Source organism: Cystoisospora suis (genome assembly GCF_002600585.1).
Source record: "Cystoisospora suis strain Wien I chromosome Unknown contig_5248, whole genome shotgun sequence".
Taxonomy (NCBI): Eukaryota; Apicomplexa; class Conoidasida; order Eucoccidiorida; family Sarcocystidae; genus Cystoisospora; species Cystoisospora suis.
This window is the reverse complement of record NW_027158039.1, coordinates 1-13,116: the sequence shown is the minus strand read 5'-3', so window position 1 is coordinate 13,116 and position 13,116 is coordinate 1. Positions and strand designations below refer to the sequence as shown.

General features: G+C 43.6%; 1 protein-coding gene across 1 annotated transcript in view; it reads left to right on the top strand.

Moving 5' to 3' along the window:
• The window catches only part of CSUI_009037 (adaptin c-terminal domain-containing protein), a 21,298-nt gene extending 9,041 nt beyond the window's left edge, over positions 1-12,257 (top strand). The window contains exons 7-15 of the mRNA XM_068069156.1: positions 549-3,716; positions 4,296-5,245; positions 5,709-6,122; positions 6,715-6,894; positions 7,877-7,938; positions 8,744-8,877; positions 9,602-9,672; positions 10,171-10,292; positions 10,883-12,257. Of these exons, the coding sequence (XP_067918867.1) occupies positions 549-3,716; positions 4,296-5,245; positions 5,709-6,122; positions 6,715-6,894; positions 7,877-7,938; positions 8,744-8,877; positions 9,602-9,672; positions 10,171-10,292; positions 10,883-11,066 (5,285 nt within the window). The 3' untranslated portion in view covers positions 11,067-12,257. The remainder of the gene's footprint in view (positions 1-548; positions 3,717-4,295; positions 5,246-5,708; positions 6,123-6,714; positions 6,895-7,876; positions 7,939-8,743; positions 8,878-9,601; positions 9,673-10,170; positions 10,293-10,882) is intronic.
• The last annotated feature ends 859 nt before the right edge of the window (positions 12,258-13,116 follow it).

Here is a 13,116-nt window from a genome sequence, read left to right as displayed (position 1 = left end):
TTTCTTTCTTTCTTTCTCTTGGCCTTGTGGAACTCTCACTAGGTAGGATATAGATAGAGTAGAGACGTCAGGGGGTGCTTATCGCCATGTGTCTGTATAGGATCATAGCTACGTTCTTTCTCAGGGCCATGTATATGTTCATCCATACGACGATGATGTTACATGCATGTATAGAGAGAGAAACAGACAGAGAGAGATTGATAAAGAGATCCATCCTCGCTGAAGATGAAGTCGGTGTTTCTCTGTCTGAGAAGATACCAGATCTCTTGATGGCACTCTAATGTACATACACGGGGGAGAACGAGGGCTAGCCATGCATGCTTTATGGGGTGTAAGTGCATAGTATACATACACATGGTTACATCTACATAGGTCTGTACATACATACATAAATACATGTAGATAGATATAGACAGATGTCTGTATACTACACATCAATAGGGTTCTCGTCTTTCTTCTGCTTTTCCTTGTTTGCTTCTTCCTCATATCGTGTTGTACGTGTATGTGTATGCCTAGCTTCTTATGTGTGCTTGTTTCGTGGTGCCTAGATGTTTCATTTGGAAGAGACGAAGAAGAAGTTTTGGTGAGTCGGCCCGGCCACCCTTCTTTCACTTCATCGCGGGAGAAAAAAGAGAAGGAAAGACAGAGAGGAAGAGGAGAAAGAGAAAGAAAAGAAAGAGACCAGGGAGAAAGAGATCTGTCTCTTCTTTCTGTATATGAAGTTCACGAAGAAACAGAGAGGAGAAGAAGAGAAGAAGAAGAACAAAGAGATCGCGAAGATGATGATTTGGATAGGAGAGGACGTGAAAAGACACGGGAGAACGATCTCCTTTTGTTACGCCGAGAAGAAGCAGAAGATAGGAAGAATGAAATCGAAAGAGGTGAGAGAGAAGATGATGAAGAGGCTCTTATCGTCCGTCATTATCATCATCGAGATCTCTTAATTCATCCCCCCCCTTTAACAAGAGAACAGATTTCTCCCTTGTCCCCTTCATCTGCTTTAGACAGAAAAGAGAATCGAAGTGAAGAACAGAGACACCAGCAACAGCAAGAAGTAGATCAGAGAACGTCCTCTGAACTTATTCTTTCGTCATCTCACTGGGGTGTACATACATCGCACCCTTCATCTAAGAAAGAAGATCAGAGCCTTCAACATCATCGACAGGATCTTCTCTCTCCTCATTCTTCTTCTCCTTCTTTCGAAGGTGAAGATCGATCTGTCTCCAAAACACAAGGCATGTCTCCTGGGGGTGCTACATCGCTAGCTCCTGGCTGGTCTGAAGTAGCTGGACACGAGAAGAATGAGACGGGTGTCTTCTTTTCTCCGGATGGAGGGACTAGGAGACAAGGAGGAGACAATGACAAAGAGAAAAGAATCGAGAATTCATCGCAAGATCGAAGAAGCAAAAGACATGAAGAAGAGGAGGCGTTTAGACAATCTCCGAGGGAGAAGCATGATGATCGTCTCCATACGTACACGTCAGTACAAGACACAGCATCAAGCGCAGGGGACGGTGTAGATACATTTCTCATGAGCTCGAGAGAAGAAGATGAAAGACTACGAAGAAATAGAAGAACAAGAAGAGAAGAGGTGAACGAGAAGTCTATTCATTCAGAAGAAGGAGATCGTCGTCCTCCTGGGGATGTCTGGAAGGACAGGCGGGGACGAGGTGATAGAGAGAGAGAGCAAGGAGACGTCTTAGCTCCTACTGCTACTACTACGGTGACGTCGTCACCTCAGCAAGATAACGATAGAGATCTGAATGAAGAAGAAGTGGCGAGGAGAAGAACAAGGAGAAGGGAAAACGGGAGAGAAGATGACGAAATGGAGATAAGAAGACATAAGAACACTTCGAGTAGCGGGTGTGGAAGTGGAGAAGGAGATGACTGGTTTCGAGCGGCCTCTTATCCTGTCCTACCATCACAGCCATCGACACCTTGCCGTTCATCAGGGGACAACCGAAGTGGTGAGGCTAGCGGTGAAGGGGGTTCTAGACACGGACAACAAGTTCCAGACATCTCTCCAAAGGGAGGGGGGGATGAGGGAGGTAGCCGTGATAGGCTGTCGAGTCATGCTCACGCCATCGCTTCTCATAAAGGAAGAGAAAGGACATCTCGAAAGAACTCTCCGGTCAGCCCACTATCGCCTACATCATCTTCATCGATCCTTCAAGAAAGATCGAGAGAAACACAACAACAAGAGAGAGAAGACAAACCTCGTTTTGGAAGAGGAGATCTCCTGTGCTCCTTTTATCCTGATGGAAAGAACAAACCTTCCTCTTCTTCTTCTGTTAAAACAAAAGGCCGTCTCCGTCAGCATCTTTCTTCTTCCTCTTCTTCGTTAGATCCTCAGAGTCTTTCATCCACTCGGGTAGATGAGAATCTTCAGAGCCTCACCGCCCCCGCCTGTGGTCAACAAGACGAAGAAGAAGATGAAGTCGTAGTTGTTGAGATGTCACAGTCAGCTGGAGACAGATATCGCCATGAAAGATCTCCACTAAGAGAAGGAGAAAGAAAAGGAAGAGAACAAGAGGAAGAAAGGAGAGGAAGAGATGGAAAAGGAGATTTACATGGAAAGGCAGGGGGAGGTGTGGGGAGGAATAGGAGCCGTACAAAGAATCACAAGAGTCTCATTCCATGTCTTTCTTCTTCGGCTTTTGAAGACTTCACTTTTTTCACAACTGCGTGCTCCGATCAAGAAAATCCTCTTCAAGAAGACGAAGAAGAAGATGAAGAAAGACAAGATGAAAAGAAAAAGAAGAAACAGAAAGCTCATGAAGGAGGACGAAGTAGCAGCGTCAGTAGCAAGACCTCTACGATCACCCATCAAGATCCAACACAGAAGATCCAATCGTATACAGATCGCCCTTCAACTACTACTACTACTACGACTACTATAACGTCTACTCCTCAAGGTTCATCTCAGCCACTGAAGTCTTCCCTTCGGCGATCTGATGGCGGGCTTACCTCTCCTTCTTCACACCATAAGAAATCTTCTTCTTCTTCGTCGTCTTATGAAGAGGCTGACCATTTCGTTGACGTGACGCCTTTCATATTCAAGAAGAGAGAAGGAGAGGTTGAGAATCGAGACTCTCGTGGAGATCCGAAGAAAACGAGGATGAAGAAGAGCGGAGATGACGGAGGTTTTCTTCTTCTTCGAAATGGAGAAACACTCGCTGTCTCAGGAGATGATCTCTCCTCCTCTTCATCGTCAGAGACACAGAAGAGAAGGAATGACAGGGGGGGAAAGAAAGATCAATTCATCCAGATCAAAGACGAAGAAGACAATTTGGGTTTGGGACCCGCAGCGGGGCGGGGACGAGAAGGAGATCGTTTTCTTGAAGAGAAGTTGAAGTTTCTAGAAGAGAAAGCGGAACTTCTCCAAGAAAGACATGAAGAACAGAAGGCCGATTTCGAGAGACAGAGAAAGGAATTCGAGTGTGAAAGAGAGAGCTTGAAAGAAACCCTAGAGAGAAGAAGTCGAGACTGGGCTGAGAAATGCCGAGAATATGAAAAGAGAGAAGAAGAACAAGTCTCACAAGTACGTGATTTAAGTGGTAGAGTGATCGAGTTAGAAGAGGACTTACGAAAGAAGAATGAAGAAACCTCACGTCTTCGATTCAATCTCCAAGAGAAGGTCAAGGCCTTAGATAATGCGAAAGACATGTGGATGAAAGAAAGTGCTAGAGCATCCGCTCTCTCTGATCGATTGAACGGTAAGTGAAGAAGAAGAAAAAGGAGAGACCATGTCTGTCTGTCTGTCTCTTCAGGTGTGATGGAGATTGAAGAGAGAAAGAGAGAAGAAGATGGCGAAGGTTCTTTCGTGAGAAAGACGTTCTCGGAAGGGAGAGATGTAGATAGGTAGATAGATAGGTAGATGGATAGATGAACAGGGACGGATAGATCGACTGTAATGATAGGTATAGATGGCTAGGTAGATAAGTACGCAGATACAGGTAGATAGATACATAGGCAGCTATGGAGGTTGAAGTTTAGCTAGATACTATGAGGCATCTAGTGGAAGACTGTCTTGACTTTCTTAGGGTGGTTACATGCCTCTACAGGTAAAGCCCTTCATACATTTCCCCCTGCCCTACCTCATTCACTTTGTATACACCTACATTCAACTGTTGTTGATAAGAATACAACAGTTCTAGCCATCGATAAGAAGGACCCTTCTGTCTTTCCCTCTTTCTCTTTCTTCCTCACTCTTTCTTTCTCACTCTTTCTTTCTTATCTCTATTCCCATGTTGTTTGTTCTGTGTGGTTTGGTCCTTTCTTTTGGTCTCTTATAGAAGCGGAAGATTCGATAGCAGAGCTCCAAGAGAAGTTCTCGTCTCTTTCCTCCAAGTATGGAGATGTTGTGAAAGAACTGGAGAGTTATCGTATCTTGATCAATCGACAAGGATCTTCTCCTACTATCTTCATGCCAGCCTCATCGTCATCTTCTTCTTCTTCATCGAATCCTTTAGCTCCATCTAAACGTCCTTCTTCTTCTTCCTCTAATTCGACAGCATCTGTGCAGCATGTGAATTCTTCATCTTCTTCATCTTTCTTTTCTTCGAAATCTCCTTCTTCTCATCCTCTTCATTCATCCATAATTCCCACTACCACTGCCACTACGTCTAATACCCCGACTCCTACTACTACGTCAACTCCCATGCCTTCTTCTCAGCATCATCTTCTTCTTCCTTCTTCTTCTTCTTTCAGCGGCCATAGGGGGAACGTCCAAACCAAAGGCGAAAGAGACTCGATGAGAAACAGTCCGTTCTTTCCTACACCAACCGATCCACTTCATGCGCGTGGTGTACATACACCATCTCCAGAAGGGGGAGAAAGTGAAAAAGATCTGACTCAGCAATCTCACCATCCGAAGAACAGTCATAAGAAAGATAAACAAGTAGGAGTCTCCTCCTCTTCTTCGTCATCGTCAGGCTTCCACCTCACAACGACCGTGCCTGTGGAAGGATCTAGAAAACATACAAGCAAAGGAGGTTCAAGAGAAACGTCTACACGATTAGTATCAGACGGCTTCTCTCATCGCCATAAAACAAACGATGAAGATCTCCATCTGCCGTCTCCCTTTGCTTCAGAGGATCAGTTATGGAAAGGCCCCAAAACGACAGAAAGAGAAGAAGTAGAAGAAGGGGAGGGAGAAGAAGAACAAGAAGGAAGGATGCTCTCCTTGAGAAAAGCTGAACTCGCAGAAGTCTCGCAGGTGTATAACGGATTCAATGGAGATAATGTAAGAGATGTCTATAGACAGGAGAGATACTTCAATTGAGGGAAGGAATGAAAGAAAAAAGGTCCTGTTTACGTTTCACCTAAGGTGTATGTACACCTCATCGGCACTGTACAGAGATGTCTAGTATACAGATATGATAGCTTCCTTTTGAATGGTTTTGCTTGGGGATTGCTTTCTCTTCTTTTCTCTCCTATCTAGAGACAAAACGAACACCGACTAAGGTGGCTTGTTCGTATGTGACAGCAGGGAGTTTGAAGCTGAGACGTACATCTCATTCTTCTTCATCTCTTTGCTTGTTTCTCCGCTTCTCTTCAAGTATTCTTCTTCTTTCTCCTTCTTCTCCACCTCGTCTTGAAAACATAGACGCACACATACACCGACTGCTTCTTTCTTTCTTTCTTTGCTTCTTTTCAAGCCTTGTAAGAAGATGTCTGTCTTTCTGTTTTCTTTCTTGTGTTAACAGATGATGGCCGACGGATTTTCATCTTCATCTCCTCCTCCTGCTCCGCCGGTTCTTCTTCCTCCTTCGTCTCCTTATTCGTCCTCCTCTTCTTATTCTCCTCTTCCTTCTCCTGTCATAATGATGGAAGAGCCAAATCAGAAATCTTCTCGAAATCTTCCTTCTTCTTCTTCTGTCTTAGCGAATAGCAGTCTTCTCCCTCAGCTTCCTCCCCCTTCTTCTTCTTCTTCATCGCCGTTTTATCCGTCAGGCCTTGTGTTTAGAGAGGAAACACGAGACAAAAGAGACTCTCTTAATGTAAAGAAGCTAGGTGGAGGAAGAAAGACACCTTCGTCTAGAATTGTCCTTGTATCCGACTATCTAAGACAGCTTCTCCTCACAGATGACGCTCTGCTATATGAAGATGATACTCTACAGGTAAAGAACGAAGGCAGATCTTCTTCCTTTTTCTTCTTTCTTTTTCTCCTTCTTTCTTCCCTTCTTCCTCTGAGTTCTTTTCTTCTCCGTTTTCTTGTTTGGCGTTTCTTTGGTTCTCCTCTCTGTCTAGAAAGAGAAAGACAGACAACGACGGAGGAGAGAAGAGTTTCAAACCCTAGAAGATCGGAAGGGATAAAAAGAGGGGGAGAGAAGGTATTTAAGCTGTGAATAGAGTATAGGGAGAGGTGGAGTTGGGTAGTCATGGCGTCTTCCTATCGCCATGATAGAAAGAGGATGAGAGGGAGTTAAAGTCATCTTGTTTGGGTGTATATACAGCTCGTGTCTTATTTCCTGTCGAAGGATTCTCTTCTTTTCTAACATGTGATTAACAGAAGTATTTGGACTTGAAACACCGCGTGTTTTTTCTGTGTGCCTCTTCTTTTCCTTCTTCTTCCCTTCTTCATCTATCTTCTCTTCCTTCTTTCGCCGCTTCATCCCTTCCTTTCTTCCTTCTCTCTTTTTCCTCCTTCTTCCTCTCCTTCATCTGTCCCTTCTTCTTCTGTTTCTTCTCTTTCTTTCATGTGTTTTGTAGATAGGAGTGAAGAGTGTTTTTGAAGGTCTTGAGGGGCGTGTCTGCTTATACTACGGCAATAAGACGAGCGGATTACTTCAGAATATCACAGGCCTCTTTCACAATCCCCAGCCTGACGCCCTCGTCTTACGTCCTTCGATTCTTCCCTCCTTATTCTCCGCTAAACAGCAAGTCTGTCAGGTAAGCAGAGGAAGAAAAAGAAACGAAACGAAAGAGAAAGAAACAGAAGGCTGATCAGGAAGCATTCCAACTCTCCAGTGGCTTATTTATCTCTCTTATCGGATAGATCTCGAAGTCGTCGTCTTTCTTTCTTTCCTATTCTCGTCCTGTTGCGGTTCTCGAGTGTCTCTGATAGAGTTTGGTGCCTATTGAGATTGTCGACAGTAGCAACGGTCTGACGCCTCTGGAGCTACCTCGCTCCAGAGTAGTAGACAGAGACGAAACGATCCACCACCCCTGGATATATTAATATATAACACATAGAATATCTATACTGTCTATGCCTACGTATGTGTATGTTTTTACGTATTGAGTATATACATCATTCAGCTATGCGAACCGTAGAGGATATTTCAGGTTTGTTCCTTCTCTTCTCTTCTTTTTCTGTCTCCTTTCGTTAGGTAGTCATATATGTATGCATAGAGGAATATGTACAGGAGGGAGTTTGATGGACCAACCAACTCACAAAGTGGATAACTTAGCAGACGTTAATTTCGGATCTATCTTTAATCTATCCTTAATCTATCGATCTTTAATCTATTTATCTATCTCTAATCTATCTTTAATCTATCTATCGATCTATTCATCTCCTTCATGAAGAATATCTTGTCTTTAGAGGAAATATCCAACAGAGAAACGTAAGGGCAGGTTTGTTCTTGCCGTTCTGAAAGAAAGGGATTTTTTCATGTCTCTGCTTGTTTCTTTGAGGTGTACATACAGTGACTTTCTGTAAGACTACTGGGCATTGTACACTGTCCCTTCATCCTCCTTCCTACTTCCGTCAGACTCGATAGAACAACAACAGGTTACTAGCTAGCTGCCCTACTTCAACGAGCTAGCTACTTAGCTAGTTGCTTGTCTAACGAGTGGTTACGATGTGTCTCGTTGTCTGTTGTTTCTTAAATGAGTGAGGCGGATGTGTTTGGTCCTTTGCTTTGTTTAGGATCTAGCCCTGGAGTGCAGAGCTCCATTCAATGAATGGCCGTCTCTCCGTCTTCATTTTCTGTAAGCTCAGAAATTACCAGAGAGATCAAACAGCAACCATAACTACATCCCGCTACTAAACCAGTCAAAGAAAGAAAGGAAGACAAGAAAGAAGGGATGCTCTTGCTGCATCTTGTTCTTCTTCTTCTTCATCTGTCTATGTATCTAGGTGCTGATAAAACGAGGATCATGAAGCAGGAGACAGGGGTCGCAACAAATAACTAAGCATGGCTAAGGATAGGTTTCGTCTACGTATAGCGATCTATGTATCTATGTTTACATAGATACTTGTGTGTGGGTATGTGTATAGGTCTATCTCTGCTTCCACATATCTTTAACTAAACCTGTGTATGTCCTTGAGAGACTCTGAAGGAGGGGAAGAAGAGGAGGGGGTGACTAACACCTTTTCTTCTTTTCAGTCTTCTCTTCTTTTTCTTCAAGCCTTCTTTGTTCTTTCCTCTCTTTCCTCTTACCTTCTCATCCTCTCTTGATCTTGTCTTGACTCGCCCCTCAAAACGTTCTGGTCTTCCTCTCTCTCTTTCTCCATCCATGTCTCTATATACACGAGTGTCCGCCTGTACAGATACATGCACACGTATATCCATCTATAGATGCCACAGTCTCTCTCCCACTTCTGCGGACCTGTTTACTCTAGCATATCTGCAGGGTCTATATGTAAATACACCCCATACTCCATATATCTCTATACCTCCGTGTAGAACATCCATCTATACGTTCGTATGTATCTGGTGTTGAATGAGAGAGATGAGTCGAGAGACGCCTGTTGTATCGTCGTTTCCTCTTGCGTTTTTTTTCTTGCATGCAGGATGGCTGATAATACACCCCGTCAGATCTGTGTGACTTTGCCTATCTTCGTCTCGAAGTTTATGGAGGGGCGATTACTGAAAGCAGATGAATTCTTTCTCTATTGGAAGAATGAAAAATTTGTTCTCAAAGAAAGTAAGAAAACGGGAAAAGAATGTATACGAAACCAATTACCGACTGAATGAATACACATGCAGATACGTACATAGTATGTTTACCTGCGTATTAACACGTATACGTACACATCTTCATATATTCGTACATACATATTCATACACATTCAGACATGCATCTATACATATAAATACATCCTCATAGATATTCATCCATTTTCATACAAGCATATTCATACGTACATCCGTACGTACCACTGGAGTGGCCGTCACGGCGTCTTCTTTTTTCTCTTCTTTTCCTTCCTCTTTTCATCTTTTCCCAGTTGCTCTTTTAGCTTTTGTCTCTTCATGTCCGTTGAGATCTCGGTGGAGATCTTTTCTTTCGCGTAGAGCGACTTCTTCTTCGCACCTCTCTAGTTTCTGTCTATCCTCTTGTTACGATTTTGTCTGGCCGAAGAAGTGGAAGAAGAAGCGGCCACGCTGTAATTATGATTCTAGGTTGCATGCAGGCTAGTACATAGCCAGTTAGGGAGGTGTAGAGATCCAGAGGGGGTGGTGGTCCTAGATGGATCGAAGAATGTGTCTGTTATTCTTTTTCTTTCTTTCTTTCTTTCGCCTCGTGACTACACAAGTGAACCTCTGCGTGCCTCAGTTGGATAGTCGACTTGACTTCCTACCACCGATGTCATCTTCTCCTTCTTCTTCTTGTCTTTCTTTTCCTGCCTCTTCTCTCCTCTTCGTTCTAGCGTCTTGTGTCCTCAATCTTCATCCTCGTTTCCGAGGATCGCTCCTCTCTGTTGCAAGAGCAGCTCAATTGGTAAGAAGAAAAATCCTTTCTTTCTTCCTCTCTACATCTCGTCTTAATTCGGCCTATATTCGGGTGGGGGTTTTTGGGAATTCAGGTGTGTGTATGTACACTTCAGAAAAAAGGAGACTGTAGTGAAGTATTTTAGGCACTTTCTTTCTTTCGTCTTCTCACGTCTCTAGTCTTGTGTATGATTAGAGAAGAGCTTCACGTCTCTTTCAAAGGGAATCTACTGCTATTCTTTGTAACATCGATGAAACACTTACGAATCCTCCTACTTAGGTCTCGTCTCCATTTATTGCGCTTCTTCTCTCTTGTTTCATTTTCTCGCTACGGCTTTCTTTTGAGAGATCAGTCTAGTCATTCACTTGATTGACCAGCGAGTATATATAAGTATCGCCATCTACGCTTCATTCTCTCTTCTCTCTTTCCTTCTCTCTTTCCTTCTCTCTTTCTCCTCAGTTATTTCTTTCTTCCTCACTCTTCCTTTCTTTCTATCTTTGTCCGCAGGGAAAGGCGTTATCGTTGTGTGCGAAGGTCGATCCAAATCCTGAGAATCTTGTTCTGGCAGGAGCTTATCCGTCGAGTGTCCCTACAGCTGCTGCCGTTCCTGTCTCTATTGTATTAGTCCGGTAAGACGACCGTCCATCGTTTTTCTCTCTGTCTGTCTCTTCTCACTTCATCTATCCTCCTAGACAGACAAGGACACAGACAGATATGCAGGGACAGAGAAGATTCTTGTTGCCTACTTAGCTAGCTAGCCACACACCTGGATGGAGAGTGTCTCGTACCATCTTTCTGTCCGTGCCTACTTGCATTGATACATGACTTAGATATTGTGTTTCTTGAATGGAGAGCCCTTCGTCTTCTCATCGCTGGAGAGTAAAATTCAAGTTTGAAAACAAGAAATTTGCATGCACTACTCCGGGACAAAGATCTAGGATGTTACTATTGGCGTTCATTCGCCCTTCCTTTCGGCTGACGTTCTTCCTCTCTCCTTTTTCCTCCCGTCGATTTCTTCTCGTCTTTGGTACAAGAGTTTATCTTTCTATCTATCGATCTATCTTTAATCTATCTATCTATCCTCTTTTCTTCGTTTTGGTTCTTCTCTCTTTCTGTCTTCTTTCGTTCTTTCTTTCTTATCTCCTCCTTTTGCTCATCTTTTTCTTTCTTTCAATCTTTCTCGGTGTTTGTTTTGTCCTTTGTCGTTGTGTGTGTTTAGGTTGGAGATAGGCCGAGGGCGATATCATGGGAAGTGTCGATTAGTTGTTCGATCGGATTGTAATGTCTTGAGCTGCGCCATACGCGATCTTATTAATCTTCAGCTAGCCATACCTGAATCTGCCAATACTGAAACGACAGAACATCTTCTCTCACGCCCTTCCCTTTCTTACAAAGATATCTAGTCAGTTCCTCTTCACTCTCCTCCTCTTCTGTCTCGTCTCCTTCTTTCTCTTCTTCTTTCTCTTCTTTCTCTTCCCCCCTTTCTTGTTCTTCCTCTTCTTCTTTCTCTCTCGCCTCTTTCAGAGGAGTATGAAAGAGACAGAGGCATAGATATAACACTTTCAACGTAGGGCGATACAGAAACACAAGATATACTTCGTCTGATACAGAGTGAAGTCAAGAAGAAAGAAGATCTATGTACATCTACAGGTACATCACCAAACGTACTTCATCCTGTCCCCCGAAGATTCAAACATAGTCTTCATCTTTTCATCTGAATATTCCTATCCATACATATACGTATATCTACGTTTGTATTCACAGACCCATCCATCAATCTCTTTCCATCTATGTCTACGTATATAAAGTGGAGGCTGATACGTACCTAGAGAGGGGACAGAAGAGACATGAGCAGGGGAAATCGCAATATGAAGAAATGTCTGTCTCATCTCGACTTTCTTCGACGTCATTGAAAACAGTGATAGGACACATTTTGAAGAAGCCTAAACATTCGAAGTTTCGCTTCTAATCGAGCTCAGCTTCCTCAGCTCACGAAGCTAACGCCGCCCTACGCGATTGATTAGGTGAAGCATGGATGTCTTGGACCTCTCTCATGGTCGCATAGTGGTGACCATTGAAACGATCCTTACTGGAGGCCGAAAGGAGAAGAAGAAGAAGAGAAAGGTCGCGGTCTTTCACGATTGTCATAAGCGACGTGAAGTCGATGTATCTGTATAGTGCGTGTATATGGGGAGCTATTTATACACATAAGAGAGGTGTGAACCACGGGGGGCTATGAGGCGGTGTGAAGGAGAGATGGTGAGACTATGGATTTGTGCCTTCGTGAGGTGGCTTTAAAGAGCCTCGTTAAGCTCCCTTAAGCAAACGTCATCGTGGGCTGAGAAAGAGGAGCAGATGTGTGTCGTTGTTTCATGTGAAAGAAAACGGACTCGGAATGTGTGGACCTACGTCTCGTTAAAATACACATCTGCACCTTCATATGTAGATATATATGTGTATATGAGTACAAATACAGAATGTATATATCGATATGTATATTCGAATATCGAAGAAGGAAGGTTAGAGGAACGGACGAGAGTTCCGTGAATGTCTTTTTTCATGGAGAGAGCTGGCGGAGGATTTGAATACTGAACTCTTTCACTTTTTCTTCTTTCTTTCCAAGAAGAGAATGTAATTTCTCTCCTATAGAGAGAAAGGAGTTTTAGCTAGTACGCTTGTTGGGAGTTTCTTTCAGTCGTGAGCGAACGGGCGAGAGAAAGAGGGATGAAACCGAGGATAAGAAGCAGTTCTTTTCATAGCTAGACACCATGGCTTTGTGATGTCTACAAGTATAGCTACATATGTATATGCAGATCACAAACGGAAGAACCGCACTCAAGGCCGATACTTCAGACAGTGTATGGCAAGCAACCAATCGATTCAGCCTGTTGCGGAGAAATATGAGTCAATTTAACAGTCTCGCGAAAAGCGCTCAGGTAAGGAATCCGGAGTTTCATCTAACTCATGACTTTAGGCCTGGCGTACAGCTAAAAGAAAATGGTATAGACCGTGCAGCGAAGTTGTCGTAGCAAGCTCTCTATCCTTGCTGATAGTGATTTAAGGATGATAGCAAAGGACCCAGCAGGCAGTTAACACAAAAGCTAATAGACATCCGCCCTAGAGATTCAAGTGCAACGGGAAAACAACGAGGACAAGATCTGTATCTATTCGATATCACTCTCTCCTTTGTTCGTCCGGTGCGTGGACACCGACTTCCAGGTGTTTTTACACCAGCGTAGACGTGTAGATACACTAACTCGCATGTGTATTCAGGTATACGTCCGGTGCATGTACACCAGGAGTACGGACATCCAATGCTCAGGTGAATGTAAACCCAATTTTCATGTGTACGTCCACGCAGTTTCCAGGTGTATGGACACCTAATTTACAGGCGTACTTGTACCTCCTTTCCAGGTATATGTTCTGTAACGCCTCGCTACGACTCTGCGCCGC